The sequence below is a fragment of the Balaenoptera ricei genome, chromosome 8, assembly GCF_028023285.1.
Source record: "Balaenoptera ricei isolate mBalRic1 chromosome 8, mBalRic1.hap2, whole genome shotgun sequence".
Classification (NCBI taxonomy): Eukaryota; Metazoa; Chordata; class Mammalia; order Artiodactyla; family Balaenopteridae; genus Balaenoptera; species Balaenoptera ricei.
The window spans coordinates 8887082-8908793 of record NC_082646.1 but is presented as its reverse complement, the minus strand read 5'-3'; the positions used below and the strand labels follow the sequence as shown (position 1 = coordinate 8908793).

The 21712-nt window shown below is 41.5% G+C and overlaps 1 protein-coding gene across 1 annotated transcript; it reads left to right on the top strand.

The window, feature by feature from the left end:
* Positions 1-715: 715 nt before the first annotated feature.
* On the top strand, positions 716-1650 carry LOC132369571 (olfactory receptor 8A1-like). Its single transcript, XM_059929260.1, is given in 2 exon segments — positions 716-1196; positions 1199-1650. Coding segments are annotated over 2 exon segments (927 nt in total). The 5' UTR covers positions 716-721.
* Positions 1651-21712: the final 20062 nt, after the last annotated feature.

Sequence of the window (21712 nt, the reverse complement as noted above, 5' to 3'; positions counted from 1 at the left end):
TAAATATGCATTTCCCCATATTAATTTTACAACCACCTTAGGGATTGATATCACTAATTTCTTCATCTTTCAGGTACAGAAATTGACTTGTAACTCAATGATACTGTTGTAACTACCAAATCACCCTGACACTGCATCAATTTGAGATAAGTATTCATATGTTCACATTCAGTGAATATTTAGGACTTGCATAGATGACAGGGGAATTTCATTTCTGAATCAAAATGCATCTCCAACTATAAAATATGGAGTATACTGCTCATTGCTTATAGAATCGAGGTTCTCAGACTAGAGTGTGCATCAGCATCAACTGGAGACAATAGGAAACATTGCTGGGCCCCATCCCCACAGTTTCTGAGTTGGTAGGTCTTGGGTGAGGTCTGACAATTTGCATCTCTAACATCTTCAAGTGATGCCAATGGTGCTGGCCCAGGGACTACACTTTAAGAACCACCTCTCTAGAATATTTGAGAAACATGAAAACGGTAAAAGGTTCAGATCTTTCCCCCTTTTTCCTCTCATCTCCATGACCTTTGAAATACCCAAGGTCTGGTCTTCCTCCCAAAATAAACAGCAGGATGAGGGATACTTCATCAGGAAGTATACCAGGATCACTCAGCTGGCCCCAGATACTCAAAACTAGCTTCACCAAGCAGTGCAAGATGCAGCCTTTCATGGAGTTCTTCTCTCCCAGTGCCACAGGGCTCCCAACCAGAGGAGAATGGCTGGAGAAAATCACTCTACAGTGACAGAGTTCATTCTTGAGGGTTTAACAAATCGACCAGAGCTCCAGTTCTCCCTCTTCCTCCTCTTCCTTGGGATCTATTCAGTCACCATGATAGGGAACCTGGGCATGATAACACTGATTTGTCTAAATGCTCAGCTTCACGCCTCCATGTACTACTTCCTCAGCAGCCTGTCTCTTGTGGATCTCTGCTACTCCTCTGTCATTACCCCTAAGATGCTGGTGAACTTTGTGACAGAAGAGAACGTCATCTCCTATGCAGGGTGCATGTCCCAGTTCTACTTCTTTATTGTGTTTGTCGTTGCTGAGTGTTACATGCTCACAGTCATGGCCTATGACTGCTATGTCGCCATCTGCAGCCCTTTGCTTTACAACATCATCATGTCACATCGATTCTGCTCCCTGCTGGTGGTTGGGGTCTATGCCATGGAGCTCATTGGCTCAACCATAGAGATGGCCTCATGTTGAAACTGCCCTACTGTGAGCTCCTCATCCGTCATTACTTCTGCGACATCATCGCCCTCATGAAGCTCTCCTGCTCTAGCAGCTATCATATTGAGATGACAGTCTTCGTTTTGGCTGGATTCAACATCGTGGTCACCAGCGTAACAGTCCTCATTTCCTACGCCTTCATCTTGTCCAGCATCCTCCGCATCAGCACCACAGGGGGAAGGTCCAAAGCCGTCAGCACCTGCAGCTCCCACCTTGCTGCAGTGGGGATGTTCTATGGAACGACCGCATTCATGTACTTGAAACTCTCCACAGCCAGTTCCCCAGCCCGGGAGAAAGTGGCCTCCGTGTTCTACACCACAGTGATCCCCATGCTGAACCCCGTAATCTACAGCTTGAGGAATGAGGAGGTAAAAGCTGCCATGAAGAAAACTCTGAGGGGAAAATTGTTTTGAGCAAATGTTATTATTCTTTCTCAATTAAAAAAATTAGTTGTTATGAATACCAGAGGGAAACCCTCTGAATCCTAGCCCACCTGTGATGGGAAACAATCCCATCTCTGCATGGCTGGGTGACTGCCTCCTTCCCTCTTCCTTCCCGCCCTCTCTCTACTCTCATTTCTGTTTGAAGCCAGCTGATTTTAAGTTCATGTTTTCTCTCATTTGGGAAGCATTTTCTCTATCCTGAGCCCTTTGGTAAACTGTACTATCTTAATTGTAATTTAACGTAAATTTTAAACTTTCACAGACTCGGATATAGAGAACAAACTAGTGGTTACTGGGGGACCGGGGGCAGACAAGATACAGGTAGGGAATTAAAAGGAACAAACTAATATGTATAAAATCAACAACAAGGATATATTGTAAGCACAGGGAAATATGGCCATTATTTTACAATAACTTTAAATAGAGTAACTATAAAAATATTGAATCAATGTTGTATACTTGAAACTAATACAATATTTTGAATCAACTATACTTCAATTAAAAAAAATTTAGGGCTTCCCTAGTGGCGCAGTGGTTGAGAATCTGCCTGTCAATGCAGGGGACACGGGTTCGAGCCCTGGTCTGGGAAGATCCCACATGCCGCGGAGCAACTGGGCCCGTGAGCCACAACTACTGAGCCTGCGCGTCTGGAGCCTGTGCTCCGCGACAAGAGAGGCCACGATAGTGAGAGGCCCACGCACCGCGATGAAGAATGGCCCCCCCTTGCCGCAACTAGAGAAAGCCCTCACACAGAAACGAAGACCCAACACAGCCAAAAGTAAAATAAATAATTAATTAATTAATTTAAAAAAATTTAAACTATGAGCATTGAGTTTTAGAGTCATTAGCTATTTTATTACCTTCTATGCAGAAAATACTACTCAACCTGTTCCTACTTTTTTGTACTTGGGAGTACACAAGGCAGAGAGAGGTGGATTTGAGAGTCACCAAGAGGTGATATCCAGAGCCTTTCTCATCTAGACGTCTTCCTCTCCTCTCTTCCACGCCTCCCTACTTATTCTTGCCCAAGAACTTCTACCTGATCCCTTTATGTGACTTCCTTAGTAACATAATAATAATGCCAGCCACTGCCATGCTTTTGGAGGCTTACTCTGAGCCACGCAATGCTTCTAAATGCTTTATGTACATTATTTGAATTGCACCTCACAGTGATTGGTACTGTTGTTGTCCCCATTTCACTATGGACACTTGGCTTAGTAAATAAACAACTGAACCCTGGGATTGAGCATCACCTGGAAGCTTGTTAGAGATGCACACTTGGGGTTCCTGCTCCACACCTACAGAATTACTGGATGCGGCCCAGCAATCTCTGTTGTAACCGGCCTCCTGGGGATTCTGATATGCACTAAGGAGTGAGAGCCACCCTCCAAACCTCACACAAAAGCATTTAATTAGTGGGAACTAATTCACATCCATGGCTCTAGCTACAAGGGAAACTGGGATATGTAATTTTTAGCTTTTTAACCTGACCAGAAGGAGGGTAGAGTAGATATTGAGAGAACCATTCTCAACTGTCTACCTATTATTTCCTGACCTTTTTCCAGCAAGAGATAAGATCTCTACCACTACAGAGCCTCTCTAATTAGAAGAAAATGCAGGAAAATATGTTTGTTTTCCAAAGGTGATGATCTATAAAGCCAAATAAACTGGTGAATTTGATTCTATCAAAAATTAGCATTTTTGTTCAGCAGAGGACTCCACGGAAAGAATAAATAGCAACATAACAAATTGGAAGAAGATATCTAACTAGCATATATTAGAAACTTCAACATCAACAGAAAGAATAGGCAAAGTATACAGAACAATTGACAGAAGAGAAAGCCTGAAGTGCCTCTGAGCAGATGAAGAGATGCTCAACCCAATTACTAATCAGAGAAGTGCAAATAAAACAACAAGGTATCTCTTTACATCCACCACTGGGTAAGGAATAGGTAAATTGAAGTGGAGACATTGCCAACAGTTAGAAGCAAAAGATTAACTATAGGCCATATAGCCTAGAGCTATAGTGCTATGTGAGCAAAGTAAGAAAGATAATGAGACATAAAACTTAATGTTACTTATGTATGTTTAACTTACATGCACACAAACCAGAAAAAAAACACAGAGAGAAAACTGTGTTTTCTCTATAATTATGAGAAAATTATTCTCGTAATTCATAAAATACACATTAAGCAGGTTAGAATGGTTACCCAGAGAGATAAGATGCATGGAAAGAGGGAGTGGGAAAAAGAGAAACAGAAATAAAAATTCCTTTTCCTGGGCCCGCCCCCAGCTGCGTAGCAGTCAACTCTCCCAAGAGGCCCTGGATCAGCGCTCCCACTGAACTGCTGGGTAGGAGGACAGGCCAGCCCACCCTTAATATCATGTGGCCTGAGGAAAGACTTTCTAAATATTTAGAAGTTAAAAATAGCATTCACAAAATGTTAAATAGTTTCTTCTACCTAAGCTGACAAATATGCCTTTATAACAAGCTGGAAGGCCAGGTTCACATTTAGAAATTTCAGAATCTAAGTCTCACGCCAGAACACAATACTAAAGGAAGCCTCTCCCTGCTCCCCAGCCCCCTGCCTACAGCCCCACCTTGCCCCGTCCACTCCCACCCCTTGTTCTGTCCCACCCACAAGTATTCCATCCATACCCTGGCACACAGCCATTCCCTGGAGGGTACAGGGTATTTGGGCAGGGAACTCTGTATCCCAGCACTACACGCAAAGTCCAGAAGGAGGTGCAGAGGCTCTGTCTGGGGCACAGCCCCTTGGATCCAACCGGATACAGCCAGAGAAGGGCCAAGGACAGGAGCCTCTCACCCAGTCTGGGGAGGTTGCTAAGGCTACTGTGCAGAGAGGTGACCTTGCCCATGTGTTTGCCCATAGCTGCTGCTTCTCTCCCCAGCTGGCAGGTCTCACAGTTGAGATAAGATGTTTGTGTCCCACATATTACAGTTTACAAAGCATCGTTTTTATAGAGTGAATTTAAATGTATATGCCGAAGACCATTCTTTGTGGGAAAGTCATATTAAATTCAAGACAAATTTTATTTCAGGTTTCTTGGGGTATTTTTTCCCTTATTATGGGTGGCATAGTGTTTTCCTAAAAAGAGAGGAAGGCTATGTGTGTGTGTATTTCATGCTTCTCGTTCATTTTTCATACCATTAGACATAGAAGGAACATATACACATGGAGAGCTCTTGAGATGTGTCCTCTGAGAAGGACCACAAAATGGGGGCCTTCGATACAGTTAAGCAATTTCCACATCAATTACATAGGGTCACAGCCTAAACCTCAAAGGGTTACTTTGTTTTTGCCTGTAATTAGCAATGCTGTGTTGTATACTTACAATTTTGCTAATAGGGAGGATCTTATTGATCTTATCACAATAAATAAATAGGAAGAAACTTTTGGAGAAGATGGACATGTTTATGGCATTGATTGTGGTGACAGTTTCACAGGTGTATACTTATCTCCAAACTCATCAAGTTGTATACATTAAATATAGCTTTTTCTGTGTCAATCATACCTCAATAAAATGGTTCTTTTTTTTAAAGGCATCTTCACACTCAGTATCTATCAATGCTCACAATCTTGTGAGATCATCTATAGACCGTTTACAAATAAAAGAAATGGGGCTAAGTCACTTGTCCAAAGTGTGGGATAAACAAAGAACACCAGATGAGAACAAGCAAAGGCTATCTATCCAGAGCTTGCTCTAGCAAGGGATCCAGCCACCATCACTGCCTTTGGCAGACACTCATAAGCAGAAAGGGAGTGGGAAAGCTTAATAGTGAAGAAAGGGGAAGGCTTCACGTGCGCTCTGATTGGAGGTTGTTGGCACGGGGAAGATGGAGGGGAGCTAACTATAAGCAGGGCATCCTTTGTGATTGGTTTGGGAGCATATTTGGCTTTTCCTGATTGGCCCCAAGTTGGAAGCAGGGGTTAAAAAAAAAAAAAAATATAGGGAAGCTGGCAGGCAGTGAGCAAGTCCTGTTCATTCTGGGCTGATTATTGCAGAGACTGTGGTTTGGCTTCCCGGGCTGGTTGCTGCTGGGGTTGTGAGTAGGAATTCTATTTTTACACATGGTCTAGCCATCGTGTGTTTGTATATTCAGTTTCTCAAAAGTCACACAGTGAAAAACTGGTACTATCATCTCTGGTCTTTTGACTGCAGCTTTGAAAGTTCATGCCCTTTCCACTTCTGTTCCCTGCCCTGCATTCCAGAGCTTTTCAGAAATCCAGTGTAGTTTAAACCACTTGGAAAAAGTCCAGGGTGTGGGCGGGGAAGGATAGCCGTAGGCATCATTAAATGCAGAGCAGTTTTGGCATGGGAACCACAGCCCTTCATTGGGAAAAAGAATAAATGAAGGTGTAACAATCCCAGAGAGAGTCTTGGGTCTCCATTCTCATTCCAAACCGCAAAATGAGGGCCTTCGATACAGTTGAGCAATTTCCACACCAATTACTTAGGGTCGCTAGCCCCATAGGACCCCTTTCCCCATCACCATACTGAAAATTTCTCATTTGCAAGACTTTGGCGCAAAGAAATGGGGCTCCACCAGCTCAGGGACAGCTCAGTGTAGGCAGCCTGGCACCAGTCCCAGCTGAAGCTGGATCCTCCTCCAGCAAAGACGGGCTCAAAGCCAACAAGGCCAAGCCTCCCTCTAATTACCAGGGGCCTGGTCAGGTATTTAGAGGAGCATCTCCTGCTTCTAGTATAGATAACTGCTCAGAGCCATGTGCGTAAAGTGATCAGGTCCTCACCCTGCCTATCCTGGGGTCTCCCCGTGCTCAGCAGTATCTTGTTGTACACACAGCTGCAGAGCACATGCTCTTGGAAGCCCTGGTGCCTGACACAGAGTCACATTCATAGCTGTGGGTTTCCCCCTGCCGTTAGTGCCCCTCGCCCAGGGTTCCCCTCCACTGTGTTACTTTCACTACAAGGTGCACCAGAGGGTCTCCACCACCTTATTGCTCTCTTTGCATGGGATCTAAAATAAGGCATCTCCAAGTATGAATCATATGCTGACCAAGTTTCATTATTGGGACTGGCCTGAAAGAAATGAAACAAGCAGATGAAGGATGTGTGTTCTCAGTTTGGACTTTGAGAAGTAGACAAGTCCAAATATGATAAGGATAATGAGGGTAAAGGATGGCCTGTGCCACAGGAGCTGGGGTACAGAAACGTCTGTGGGACCCCCAAAGCTGACAATGATTAAACAATATCTCATAAGACGTTTGCTGTAGATGTGTTCCATGCTTATTTTACTTTTGTCATCCCCTGGCCTTTAGGACAGTCATGCTGGAACCCTCTGGCCTTGTCTCCAGATGCATCACAGGGCAGCAAGTCACGGTCATTTGTTCAGTGTTGAGGGGAAGCAGAAGCCCTGTGAGGGCTGCAGGCTGGTGGGTGGACATCAAATTGGGACCCAAGGAAAGGAACAGGGAAATCTCCAGGACAGAGTCTGGGTCTGGGTCACTGCATCCAATCACCTCTCCCCACCCTGAGAGTCAAGCTCAGTCCCAAATTTGTACATTCTGGGTTTATTTTTGGAAAAATGGCTTTTCTCCCTTTCTTCCTTCTCCTACAGAAGATTCACCAAGTCCACAGCAGTGACCAAGAAGCACATGAAAGAGCAAATATTTCTGTTTATCAAGATAATTCTTGGGACTTCCCTGGTGGCGCAGTGGTTAAGAATCCACCTGCCAATGCAGGGGACAAGGGTTCGATCCCTGGCCCGGGAAGATCCCACATGCCGCGGAGCAACTAAGCCCGTGCGCCACAACTACTGAGCCTGCGCTCTATAGCCCGCGAGCCACAACTACTGAAGCCCGCGCACTTAGAGCCCATGCTCCGCAACAAGAGAAGCCACCACAATGAGAAGCCCGTGCACCGCAACGAAGAGGAGCCCCCGCTCACCGCAACTAAAGAAAGCCTGTGCGCAGCAACGAAGACCCAACGCAGCCAAAATAAATGAATAAATGTTCCTTAAAAAAAAAAAAAAAGATAATTCTTAAAGTATCCATTCATTAAATTGAAAAATATTTATTGAAACAGTCCTTTCTGGTTATATAATCAGAAGAAGAAAACCTTCTGTCACTAGAGATACATAAAAATAGTGGATAAACAATATTAAAACAAACTTTTACTACGTGGTATGGTTTGTGGGAAAGTATCAAAAGTTGCTGTGAAGGCAAAGGAAAAATTAAGAAAACGTAAATGAAGCTGGAGCCAGTGTTGACCTGAGGGTGTGTGCCGGTCCTCAGAGGCTGAGAGCCTAGATTTTCACACGTGAGGGGCAAGAGATGAAGCCCGGGCGCAAGCAGAGGGAAAGTGGGGTTTGAGGCATGTCACCTCCCCACCACCCTTATAAATGCATGCTCAAAGAAAGTGAGGTCTGAGTGAATGAACAGAAAAAGAAATGCCCCACCCAGAGAGATGGTGAGAATGCAGGCTGGTCTCAGCCTTGGCTCTGGATGGAGCAGGGGCAAAAAGGAAAACCCTCTCCCCTGAGAATCTTTAACCACACCTGCCAGCACATGTGTATGGAACTGGAGTTATTATAAAGAGGTCCTAGGTGTTATTATAATGAATTAGAAGTGTGATAAGTGCTCCAAGGGGAAGTACGGAGTTGGAGGAAAACACAATGGGAGAAATGAACTGAGTTCCCGAGGTCAGGGATAACCTCTCTGAGGAAGTGCAATTCAGAGACCTGAAGCATAGGAGGTGGAGGTGCTGTTTGGCTTCCAGGATCCCCCTTCTCTGTCTGGAAATCCGCCCTTGTTTGAGTCTTAGTTGAGATCTCCCTACATGGTAGCTAGTAAGGCTAGACCCTTGTTCCCCAGGCCTCTAAAATGTGCAGAGGGATGCTCAGCCTCAGCCAGTCAGATGCCCCCACTCAGGACTTGACTTCTGGAGCAAGTAACGGACTTGACTTCTTTCCTACAAAGAAGCAAGGAGGATTTTGAGTCCATTATGGAAAGACAAAGCTGACTCGCTCTTGGAACCAGCTGTGTTACATCGTGTATCAGGCGGCGCCCGTGGTAACGGCCAGTGACCAGTGCTCCTTACTTGTGGCCTTAGCTGTGATTCTAGCCACGTGGCTTCCCCTGGATCCTAATTATTTCCCAAACCTGGTTCCCTAGGCTTCTCTGTGATTCTGCAAATTACCCCATATCTTTCCAACAAATTTATTTCCTACTGAAGTTAATGAGGCAGATTGTTCTTCTCAGCCAAGAACCACCACTGGCTGTAACAGAAGCCAGCAAGGTGGAGCACCGGTGGGAAGGGAGTGGGAGGACCGCAGGCTGGGGAGCAGTGTTCTCTTTCCCCACGTGGTCGTGGCCCCTGCGCCATCTTCCCAGTAACGTGGGAACAGCCCTTCCCTCTTCCTTCCATACAATACTCACGCATTTAAACTTGTTTTTCCCTTCCAGGCTCTTTTTGTTGGTGTGTTAAGGGGTAGAAATGTACAAATGGACCAGATTCCAGATTATTATTCTTCCAGAGAGTAACATCCTTGGAGAATAGGGAAGGGGAAATCTGTAGGCCATTTGTCTCACAAGAGCTACGTTTTAAAAAGATAAACGAAACATTAATGCTCCAAAGTCAGCAAAGCAACTATAAACATGTTTGCTTGCATATATATTATACTATATATATATATACTATATATGTGTGTATATATATATAGTATATATATATATATATATATGTCAGCTCAAATTTTACTGGGAAGCATCTTAAAATAATTTAATACATCCCCAAAATTATTTCCAAAATCACATAAAGCTAATGACATCATTATTGTTTAAATGTTTAACATGTGGCGTAGTTAGCATTTATATTTTAAACACTCCCTGTTGTCGTAGACGCCTATGTTTCGTGTGACACACACATGCACACACAGATACTCACACTCACACACCCCCTTTGTTGTCTGTTGAGGTGCTTTATGTAATCAATACAAGGAGAAGCTCATTGCCCATTTTTATAAAATTTATTTTATGGTTTTGTTTTTAAATGATTATAGCTTATAATATATGGTATGACAGATAATTGGCCTTACCTTTATTTTATACTCAGTCTTCACTCAGAAACCGTGTCCTATTCATTAACATCGTTGCTATGGAAATAACACAATCAGGTTTATGGTGTGCTGAGAACTCATTGCTCTGAGTCCTGAATGATAAGTAGGTGACCAGCAGAGGATGGGGGAGGGATCCAGGCAGAGAAAAGAAAATGAAAAAAGACATGGAGATACAGAAAACCCTAGTGTATTTAAGGAAAGGTAGGTGACATTGTGGCTAAATCACCGCGTCTACTGAGGAGTGAAATAGGAGAGCTTTGGGGAAGAGTGGTGCGATTGCTCATTTTATGCGTCAGCTTGGCCGTATCATTCTGGGTGGAAGTATGGATTCGTTATTGTCTTTACACGGATATCAGTATGGTTAAAGGAGATGTGTATGGATGCCTGGTTGACAAAGGGTAGACTGTGAAGGTTAAGTTTATGCGTCAGCTTGGCTAGGCTAGGGGTCCAGTTGTTTGTTCAACCACTAGCCTAGATGTTGCTGTGAATGGATTTTGTAGGTGGGATTAACATCATGACCAGCTGACTTTAAGTAGAGCAGCTTATTCTCCATAATGTGAGTAGGCCTGATTGAAACAACTGAAGGCCTTAAAAGCAAATTTCCCAGCAAGGAAGGAATTTTGCCCGAAGACTGTAACATAGAATCCTGCCTGAGTTTTCAGCCTGCCTGCCTGCCTGATGCGTTTGAAATTCAAAACAAACATCAACTCTTACCTGAATGCTTGCCTGACAAATTTCGGACGTGCCAGGCCCCCACAATTACATGAGCCAGTTGCTTAAAACAAACCTCTCTACAGATATATATATATATGGCGGGGGGAGCAGAGAGGCGTCTCCTTGCCAATCTTAATCTTAGCTTCCCTGTGTCCTGTCCTTCCCTGCCCTGTGCCGCTGGGACAGGCAGGTACACCTGACCTGGCCAGATGAGGGTTTAGGGCACAGGCTCCTTGGAGAAGAGAAAATCTGTGTGTTTGGTGAGGCAGGGAGAATAAGGAGTCCTAGTCATGGGTGAATGAGGCACAGGAGCTAGAAAAGTAAAGGCAAGAAGAAATACTTGAAGTTAGGAAGGAATCATTCTCCTGCTTCCCGGTGCTCCTTCCATACAAAATAGGGCCACAGTCGGATTTAGTTCCCAGGGAGGGGGCTAGTAAGAGGTGAGGTTGGCGTCCAGGTCAAGGAAGTTGAGCGCTTGCCCAGAAAATCAAGACAATATCCCTCAGAGCCCTGTAGAAAACACCAGCACTCAAACTGGATGGTTTACCTTAGACCACAGTGCCAAGAGATCTCTGAAGTACATGAATGCTGAAGGGCGGGGGGTGGTGGATGAGTAGGAGACAAGAAGGAAGAAGAGAAAGTGACCAGGATTGAGTAGAGTCTGCAGGTACTGAAACTTTGGACAAGTCCTCATCAAGGATGATGCCAAAAAAAAAAAAAAAAAAATGATGACTAAGGTGATGAAGTGAATGAAAACATGAGATAATGATGCTGAGACTGGGAACCACGAAGTTACTGCCCATGACAGGAAATCCACCAGCTGTGACATAGGCGCTAACTCAGGAAAGCTGGAGGACGGGAGCTGCACGGCACACCTGTGAAAGCTGTTGCTCTTGTGATCACAGACATGTTCAGTCCACGTCTCCTGGTCAAGTCATGGCTCTAGAAAACACGGCAACATCGGGACCAAGCATGAGCAGGAAGGAATCCTTCGAGAACGTAGCCTCAATAGCGACCACAGGCCACTAGTTTCAAAGCCCAGTGACCACCAATGACAAAGAAATGAATAAAACACCTAAGCCCTATTATCATTTTGGGTGAACTGAAAGATGAATAGAAGAGATCTATGAAGGAGAAGCTAAAGGATAAGAAAAAGGAAGAACGTGGGGAGTTGAGTGACTCGACAGAGTGGTGAAGCCCTGGCATCCCTAAGATCAGGAAGAAGTGAATGGCGGCAGCTCTGGTCTGTGTGTGAACTCAGCAGGGATCTGTAATCACGGCTGAGCCACCCTCTTCTGGGCAGTGATCTCTAGGTTTAGAAAAGAAGAACCTTATTAGAGGTAGTACCAGTTCCTTACCTCCAGAATGAGAATTTCTTTCTCCATATCAAGAGAATGGCTCATCTTCATGCAAAGGAAGAGGAGCGAGGTAGCAATGGCTGTCTCTTCTTGCCCCCTTGCACACTTAAGTGTGCCCTTCCCCTATAAATTCATCTGCAGGTGTGAAGTGTCTATAGGTCCTCATCCCCCGCCACCCCACCCAGGGCATATCACCAGTCCAGGCTGGGCTGCTCTAGACTGTGCACCAGAATCCAGTCCACACAGCATCTCAGAGAGATTCAGTAGTTGTCTAGGCTACTCAGAGCTTGGTCTTGAACCAGGTCCAAAGACGGAGACCCAGGATGAGACCTAGAGACATCACAATCTCTCCTTCTCTCACCCACATCAAACAAGGGGAGGGGACAAAGCCAAAACAAAATCCAAATCCAAAACATTCCAGTGCACAACTGTAGGTTAAGACAGACTTGAAGAGACAAGGGATGAGGCCACTCTCCCACTGGTATCATAGAGGGTCCTGTAGTCCCTTCTCTCGGGCTCCTGGAAGGGAAAAGACTCAGATAAGGGAGAGGGGGAATGTCCTGAGCCTAGATCTTTCTTTTCTGTGTTATGCTAGGAAAAGAAAAACCTAGTCCCTTTGTTTCTACATTATCCTGTCAGGAATTCTGAACTAAAGACCATGATTTCTGATTAAGGCTATGCCCGAGGCTCCTCGCCAAATAAAGGAGGGAAGCATCATATGTCCATGTCACTGTGGCCATAGGATGATATTTTTTAAAGAGTTTTATTTCACATGTAAATATATCAGAGGTCTAAGTAGTAATCAAGAGGTAGCTCCCTTTTTCCCAGAGAAAACAGGAAATTGTGGCCTTCGAGTTCACACCTGAAGCACCCTTTAACCACTACCATGCACAACTTCACTTCAACCCTGGCACTGTTTACCCCAGAACAATGGAGGGAGGGGCCTACTCTGTCCCCCTCCCCCATTTGGCCCTGGGGCCCAGGGTTGATGCTAGTGGGAATCTGTACACTAGATCTCTACAAAGATGACCAAAATTCAGTAACACAATTTGTGAACCTGGAAATTAGGCAGGGCTTTTGTAGTGTCTACATGACAAACTATAGTGCTTGCTTTTATTTTACTTTTGAAAATAAATATGCATATATATTATATATAAATGTTTGAATGCTATGTATATGTATGAATGTGTATATATTCCATTAAGTAAATTATATGTGTATATATGTGTGTATATAAAATATAAATATGTATATATACATTATATGTGTATATATACATATATATTAATATATATGTATATATGAGTGAATATATATGTATGTACATTTCCATTTTGAAAAGTAGAAGGCAGTGTTTAAAAATCAGCAAAGGCCTAAACATCTTCAGTGTCAGTTCAGAGGATGACTCCTACTGCCACCTGGTGGCAACATGCCTAAAATTAAGAATCAAAAAAGGTGCTCAGCAGGGAGATCAGCTCGGTGCTTTGTGACCACCTAGAGGGGTGGGATGGGGAGGGTGGGAGGGAGGGAGATGCAAGAGGGAAGAGATATGGGAACATATGTATATGTATAACTGATTCACTTTGTTATAAAGCAGAAACTAACACACCATTGTAAAGCAATTATACTTCAATAAAGATGTTTTAAAAAAAAAAAAAAAAAAGGGTGCTCAGGATCATCTTCTAGCTCAGGAAACACTTACTTGCTGTCATTACACAGCAAGCTCCAAAACACAGAGAATGCCCAGATTTTGATTTATAAGTACATCTGTATAGGAGTTGCAGTGGGTATGAGGAGAGAGATGGGCAAGGAATGGTATAACATTTAGAAATGAACACCAGCCCTTCCAGGTAGACAGGAAGGCATGCATCACTATTTAAAAATTTTTTACAATTAAAGCAAAAGAGAGAGAAAGGGCATTGGTAGGAATATTTTTAAGGTAATAAAGGTATGCTTATGTCTGTACACTGAAGAAAAGAATTAGTAGAGAAAAGAATATTGAAGGTACAAGGAAGAAAATGGAACTTTGAGGATTTGCAATACCTGAGGGGATGGGGGAAGGAGTGGGACCAGGAGCATTTGACCAAATTCAATACTCATTATTATAAATACTAAATGAAATAGAAATTGATAGTTTGTAAGATGAATTGAGAACATTTAAAAATTTTTTATTTATTTAATTTATTTACTTTTGGCGGCATTGGGTCTTCGTTGCTGTGCGCAGGCTTTCTCTAGTTGCGGTGAGCGGGGGCTACTCTTCATTGTGGTGCACGGGCTTCTCATTGCGGTGGCTTCTCTTGTTGCAGAGCACAGGCTCTAGGTGTGCGGGCTTCAGTAGTTGTGGCACGCAGGCTCAGTAGTTGTGGCTTGTGGGCTCTAGAGTGCAGGCTCAGTAGTTGTGGCACACGGGCTTAGTTGCTCCACGGCATGTGGGATCTTCCCGGACCAGGGCTTGAACCCGCGTCCCCTGCACTGGCAGGCGGATTCTTAACCACTGCACCACCAGGGACGTCCCGAGAACATTCTTAATGTAAAAATATTCATTGTTCTTATGAGCTGAATTGTGTCCCCTTCAAAATTTATATATTGAAGGCCTAACCCTCAGTATCTCAGAATGTGACAGTATTTGGAGATAAGGCCCTTAAAGAGTTAATTAAGTTACAATGAGGCCACTAGGGTGGCCTAATCCAACCTGACTGTTGTCATTATAAAAGGAGGACATTTGGACACAATGAGAGACACCAGGGGTGTGTGCACAAGGAGGGAAATCCATGTGAGGACACAGGGAGAAGGCAGCCATCTGCAAACCAGGCAGGGGGTCCTCAGGAGAAACCATCATACGGACACCTTGATCTCGGACTTCTAGCCTCCAACACTGTAATAAAATAAATCTCTGTTGTTTAAGCCACCCAGTCTGAAGCATTTTGTTATGGCAGCCCTAGCAAACTAATACAGATGCATTCCTTTTAAAACCTGAACCAAGAACAGAATGCCTATCATCTCTTCTATTACTTAATATTGTATAGAAGGGAAAAGAAAATGCCATTAGACAAGAGAAAGGATTTAGAGGCAGAAGAATCAGAAAGGAAATGATAAAACTAACTCTATGTGCAGATGCTATTATTATATATCTGGAAACGCCAAAAGAATCAATGAAAATACACTAAAAATAATACCAGTAAAATTGCAGGAATAAAATTAGAAATCAATATACTTCATACAAACGGTAACCTGTTAGAACGTATAAAAATAGATCTCATTTCAGTAGAAAAGTAAAATAAATTCCTAAGCAAAAATCTAACAAGAATTTTACAAAACCTATATGACTAAAGGTATAAACACACCTAAAAAACACAAAGAAAAATAGAAAGACATTTCATGTCCTTGGATTGAAATATTCAACGAAAATATATCAATTCTAAGTTTGTTTATAATACGATTTCAATAAAAATAGCATCAGGTTTTTGTTTCAGGAGGAATGCACACTGACTATAGAGTTTATATGAAAGAATAAACAAGCAAAAGTAGCATGAAAAATCCTGAACACACACATTGTTTAGAAGCTAACCCTAACAGGTATGCAAACAATATAAAGCTTCTATAATTAAAGCAGGTTGGTGTTAGTTAGCACATGAATAGAATGGTATTGATAGAATGTTGTAATAGAACATAAAGTTCACATATAGACCTGAGAACAATAGAAATGTAATATATGATGATGGTAGCATCTCAAATCATCAGGGAAAAAATGGGTTCCCACTTTTTATAATAGCAATGATACAACTGGATAGCCATATGAAAAGTAATAAAATTAGATTCATTTTTCACACCATAAGCAGTATAAATTTCAAATGTATCCAAACGTATATACTTGTATCTCAGACAAAAAAGCTAATGTCTTTAATATAAAGAGCTTCTAAAAACTGAGAATCTAAACACCTACAACCCAAGAGAAATTGGGCAAAAGAGATGAAGAGATTTCAGAGAAAACAGAAATATTAATGGTTTTTAAACATATGAAAAGATGCTCAACTTTCCTCATACAAGAAATGCACATTAAAACTACAGAAAAGATACTTCAAGAAAAACTGGGGTTGAGACTTCCTTTTCCAACCATGTGGAGCAACAAGGTTCAGACTTTCCTTATGCCTTTAACAGCTAGACAAATAGAATATATGAAACAACTGTTTCCAGACATTGACAGAAGGCAGCAGAAGAATCTAATTCAGGGGAAAAAAGAAAAACAAATGTGATCACTCTGATTTTCTTCCTAGAGGCAATTTCCAAACAGGGGTTTCAGGAAAGGGAAGCAAACCAAGCTTGGTAGTCTCACTGAACTGAGGAGACAGATGCTGGAGTTCAGCCAGCCCAAGCAGCTAGAATCCGTAGAGCTGAATACTGAAGCCGAGGGAGCTATGCAAACAAGAACTCCACAAACCTTCTAGATGAGACTTTGGCTCAATACCAAATCTGAGTAAAAGTCCATGCGGACAGGTTTAAAAAAAAAAAAGAGCTTCTTGGACAAAACCAATTACCAGAGAGCAATAAGCAGAACAACTCCCAGAGCTCACACAGCCTGTCATCAGTCAAATTACTACCAGCCAGAGAGAAGAGATTTCAATAAATGCATGGGGCATACCCTAGGCTATTCTAGATGTACCCTAGAAAAGCTCAAAAACAAACTTCAAAGGGTTGAACTGATTCTAAAGATAAGTAAAACCCGCCAGAAGAAAGCCCAGCACACTTTAAAGGAATACAATAAAATCCAGCATTCAACAGCATAAAATCTATAATGTCCACATCCAATAAAAAATTACTAAATATGGAAAAAATAGAAAAATGTGGCCTGTAAACAGCAGGAAAATAAGTCAACAGAAAAAGCCCAGAAATGACAGAGATGATGGAATTGGCAGATAAGAACTTTACAATTAGCTATGATAACTATACTCAATATGCTCAATAATTTAAAGGAATAAATAAGCATGCTAAAAGAAATGGAAGATTTTTTAAATTTTTATTTTATTTTTTATTGAGGTATATAGTTGTTTCACAACATTATATAAGTTACAGGTGTACAACATAGCAATTCACAATTTATAAACATTATGTTTATAGTTATTATAAAATATAGGCTATATTCCCAGTGCTGTACAATATATCCTTATAGCTTATTTATTTTATTTATTTTTTTAATGTTTTTTAAATTTAATTTAATTTTATTTTTTATACAGCAGGTTCTTATTATCTATTTTATACATATTAGTGTATATATGTCAATCCCAATCTCCCAATTCATCCCACCACCACCACCACCCCGCCACTTTCCCCTCTTGGTGTCCATATGTTTGTTCTCTACATCTGTGTCTCTATTTCTGCCTTGCAAACTGGTTCATCTGCACCATTTTTCTAGATTCCACATATATGTGTTAATATATGATGTTTGTTTTTCTCTTTCTGACTTACTTCACTCTGTATGACAGTCTCTAGGTCCATCCACGTCTCTACAAATGACCCAATTTTGTTCCTTTTTATGGCTGAGCAATATTCCATTGTATATATGTACCACATCTTCTTTATCCATTCATCTGTCAATGGGCATTTAGGTTGCTTCCATGACCTGGCAATTGTAAATAGTGCTGCAGTGAACATTGGGGTTCATGTGTCTTTTTGAATTATGGTTTTCTCCAGGTATATGCTCAATAGTGGGATTGCTGGGTCATATGGTAATTCTACTTTTAGTTTTTTAGGGAATCTCCATACTGTTCTCCATAGTGGCTGTATCAATTTACATTCCCACCAACAGTGCAAGAGGGTTCCCTTTTCTCCACACACTCTCCAGCATTTGTTGTTCGTAGATTTTCTGACGATGGCCATTCTGACTGGTGTGAAGTGATACCTCATTGTAGTTTTGATTTGCATTTCTCTAGTAATTATTGATGTTGAGCATCTTTTCATGTGCCTCTTGGCCATCTGTATGTCTTCTTTGGAGAAATGTCTATTTAGGTCTTCTGCCCAATAAATGGAAGATATTTTCAAATGGAACATCTAGATGCTTAAAAATATATAATATCTGAAGCAAAAAAAATCACTTGATTGTATTAACATCAGATTCAACACTGCAGGAGAAAATATCAGTGCACTTGAAGACATAGCAGTAGAATCTATCTAAACTGAAACACAGGAAAAAGACTAGTATAAAAATGAATAGAGCCTCAGTAACCTATGGAACAATATCAAGCAGTCTAACATAGGTGTAATTTGAGTCCTAGCAAGAGAAAGGAGGGAAAGAGAAAAATATTTAAACATATAATGGCTAAAATTTTCCAAATTAGATGAAAACTATATACCCACACATCCAAGGAGCCCAATGAATCTACAAGCAGAATAAACAAAAATAAAACCACACAAAGCTACATCATAGTCAAATTGATGAATATCAGTCATAAAGAGAACATTTTAAAAGCAACCAGAGGAAAAATAGCACATTATATACAGAGGAACAAAATAAGAATGACTACAGACTTCTCATCAGAAATGCAAAAGATGCAAGCAGAAAGATAATGGAATGGCATCTTGAAAGTACAGAAAGAAAAAAATTTGTCAATCTTGAATTCTGTATTCAGTGGAAACATCTTTCAGAATTGAAGGTGAATATGGGGATATATGTATACATATAGCCGATTTACTTTGTTGTACAGCAGAAACTTACACAATATTGTAAAGCAATTATACTCCAATAAAGATGTAAAAAAAAAAAGAATTGAAGGTGAAATAAAGGTTTTATATAAACAAAACCTTAGAGAATCTGCTGCCAGCTGACTGTACTACAAAAAACATTAAGAGAAGTTCTCTAGGCAGAAGGACAAAAGATACCAGATGGAAAACTGGGGAACCCCTAAAAGTATAAAAATTAACCTTGGGGATACAATGTAGATATAAACTTGGAGAGCACCTAAAATTGTAAAATGTGTGGATAAATATAAAAGACATTTTCCTCAATTTTTAATATGCTCAAAAATAAAGCAAGGAAAGATGGTAGAAAGGGAGGGGCATGATATCATGGATTCTCAATATATTGCTGTTCACTAGAGAGTGTAAGCTCCTTGAGGGCAAGGACTTTGTTTGTTTTGCTTAGCACAGTATCGCTAGTACCTAAAATAGCCCGTGGCATAGGGCAGGTGCTCAACAAAAACTTCCAGAATAAATAATTCAAGAAAAAAAGGGGGGGAGGGGCATGGGCTGCAAATTTAGGTAGTGGTGAGGTTAGGCCTCATTGTGAAGGTAGTATTTGTACAAATACTTGGAAAAGACGCAGCCAGAGTTGTGCTTGGTAATGTCAGCTATTCTAATGTCTGTTTGGGTAAACATGGCTCAATGAAACATCCCTCCTAGGCAATACACTTCTGTCGTGCACTTCAGTAACCATACCTTAACCCAAAGCAAAGAAAAATCGAGATATATTGAGAGTTTAGAGGAGAAAAAATCCTTTCTGAACATTTTAAGAAATCATATGTCATTTCATGAAGGTATCTATGTACACCTGATTCTGTTCTCCAAACACCCAGCCCTGGCATCTCTAAATTCCATACATTATATAACTGACTTCAGGAAGGGATATGATAAATTCATTTCTTCAAGGACTAATAAAGCTGGTATTTGACCACCTGTGATCCACATTCCTTATTAAGGACACTTTTATTTTAATGAAGACAGACCTTTCAGCCAAAGTAATAAATCTCAATTTGGGGAAATTAAAGCCTCAGCGAGTGGGTGGGTTAGATATATTTCTGGTCAGAGTTAAGTGCTGGAGTCCCCTTGGAGAAGTTATGAAATCATAATATAAAGGCCAAAACCCATCTTCTTCAAGGCCTGTTTGTGTTTATGAGTACTCATCAATGATTGATTATATTTCTCTGTGGCCAATATTCGACAAAAACTCAGAAGTAATGGTGCCTTATTTATAGATTTTCACTTAGAATTTTGCTACATCCTTCAATATCATTAATAAATCCCAATCCCTGTACTCAATCCCACTGCACAAAAGTTACATTAGAGAAAAACAGTGCTTGCTTCAGCAGCACATATGCTACAAATAGAGGAAAAACAATTTATTATCACAGACTTCAAATAAGCCCCAGAAGGCAGACTCTCCCTGGGACTCAAGAGCAAATAAGACTTCAGGGGCTCATTAAAAGTTGACTTTTCTCTAAAAACCTTTGAGGGCTCTTGTCTGGATGATGCAACATCAGGGAAAGTTCCTCTGAGTTGATGTCACTTCAGAAACTTTTGCCATAGAAGCATCGTTTCAAATGCATTTCAAAGCTATTAGAGCAACCACTTTTTATGTGTTTGTGCTTTTGGGTTTTTTTTTACTTTATTTTTACTTTTTTTGAGGTAAAATTCGTGTAACATAAAATACACCATTTTAACGTATACATACCGTGGTTTTTAGTATATTCACAATAATGTGCAACCATCAGCACTATCTAATTCCAGAACATCCTATTGGCTCAGAAAGAAACCTGGTCACTTCCTATTCCCTCTGCCCCCAGCCCCTGGCAGTCACTAATCTGCTTTCTGTCTCTATTGATTTGCCTCTTCTGGTCATTTCACATAAATAGAATCATATAATATGCAGCCTTCATGTCTGGCTTCTTTCACTCAGCTTAATGTTTTCAAGGTTTGTCCATGTTGCAAACATCATTTTTTAGGGCTGAATAATATTCCATTGAATGGATATACTACATTTTATTTATCCATACATCAGTTGGTGGACATTTGGGTTGTTTCCACTTGGGAGCTATTATAAATAATGCTGCACGAAGGTCAGCCAGAGGTGAGAGCTTAGGGTCTTCTCAGGTCTTTTCTGAGCATGTGCCCAGCCCTAGCCACGTGTGTGGCCTTCTAGGTTCCCCGGAATACATGGGCTCTTTTCAAAGCCCTTATTTTCAAAAACGTCTCATTCCCTAGTCTTTCCTCCAAAAATCTTTGGTTAACCTATTGTTTGCCCCAAATGTTATCCCTTGCCCCAGGTTGCACTCACTAATACATTTTTGCCTTTAAATGTTTTCCACACGTGGCCTCCTCCCCCTGTAGCCCCATCAGCCGGCGGGAGGAGTCCAGGTTAGGCAAAATAGAGGCAAGCCCTTTCAGGATCCTTCAGAGAGCCACCAGATAGGACAAAACAAACAACCACGGTTCTTGGAGAATAAGGTCCGTTACGCTCCTTCCAGTACTGGCACTTACACCAGGAATGCGAGCTGCTGTCTTCATGGCCAACGCTGAGCTGCAGCAAGGATAAGTTAAAGTGCCACAGAACTGTCCTACCAAGATTAAGCTTTTTTTCTTGATTGTGTTCTCCTGGTTGCTACAAGCTTCTGGTTAGTATCCAGAGTTCCAAGAAAGTTTATTTTGAAAGTTTTTGCCAGTTTATTTATTGCTTTGTCGATGAAAGGACTTTGGAAGTTCCCTACTGTGCCATTTTGGCTGACAGCACTTTAGACTCAACACCTTTCAAATCTGATGCATCCCACTTGAATTACAAATTATGTGGCCCTGCTAAGTATTCAGAAAATAAACTTTGGAATTAGTCTGATCGCAGTACAAATCCTGGCTCTGCCACTTCCTAGCTGGATGACAGTGGTAAATTTGTTTAACCTCTCACTGAACTTCAAATCCCTTGTCTTAAAATGTGGATAAGAAACACAACTCAGAACTGTAGTTATGAATAAATGGTGCCATTTTGGGCACCACAATTTAAGGTATAAAGCTTATGGTGCAGTGTGGATTTCCCTGTCTTTACCACTGTAATCTGAAGCCTACAGGAGCATGGTTGGGACAGGTATTGCTAGCAGAGTGT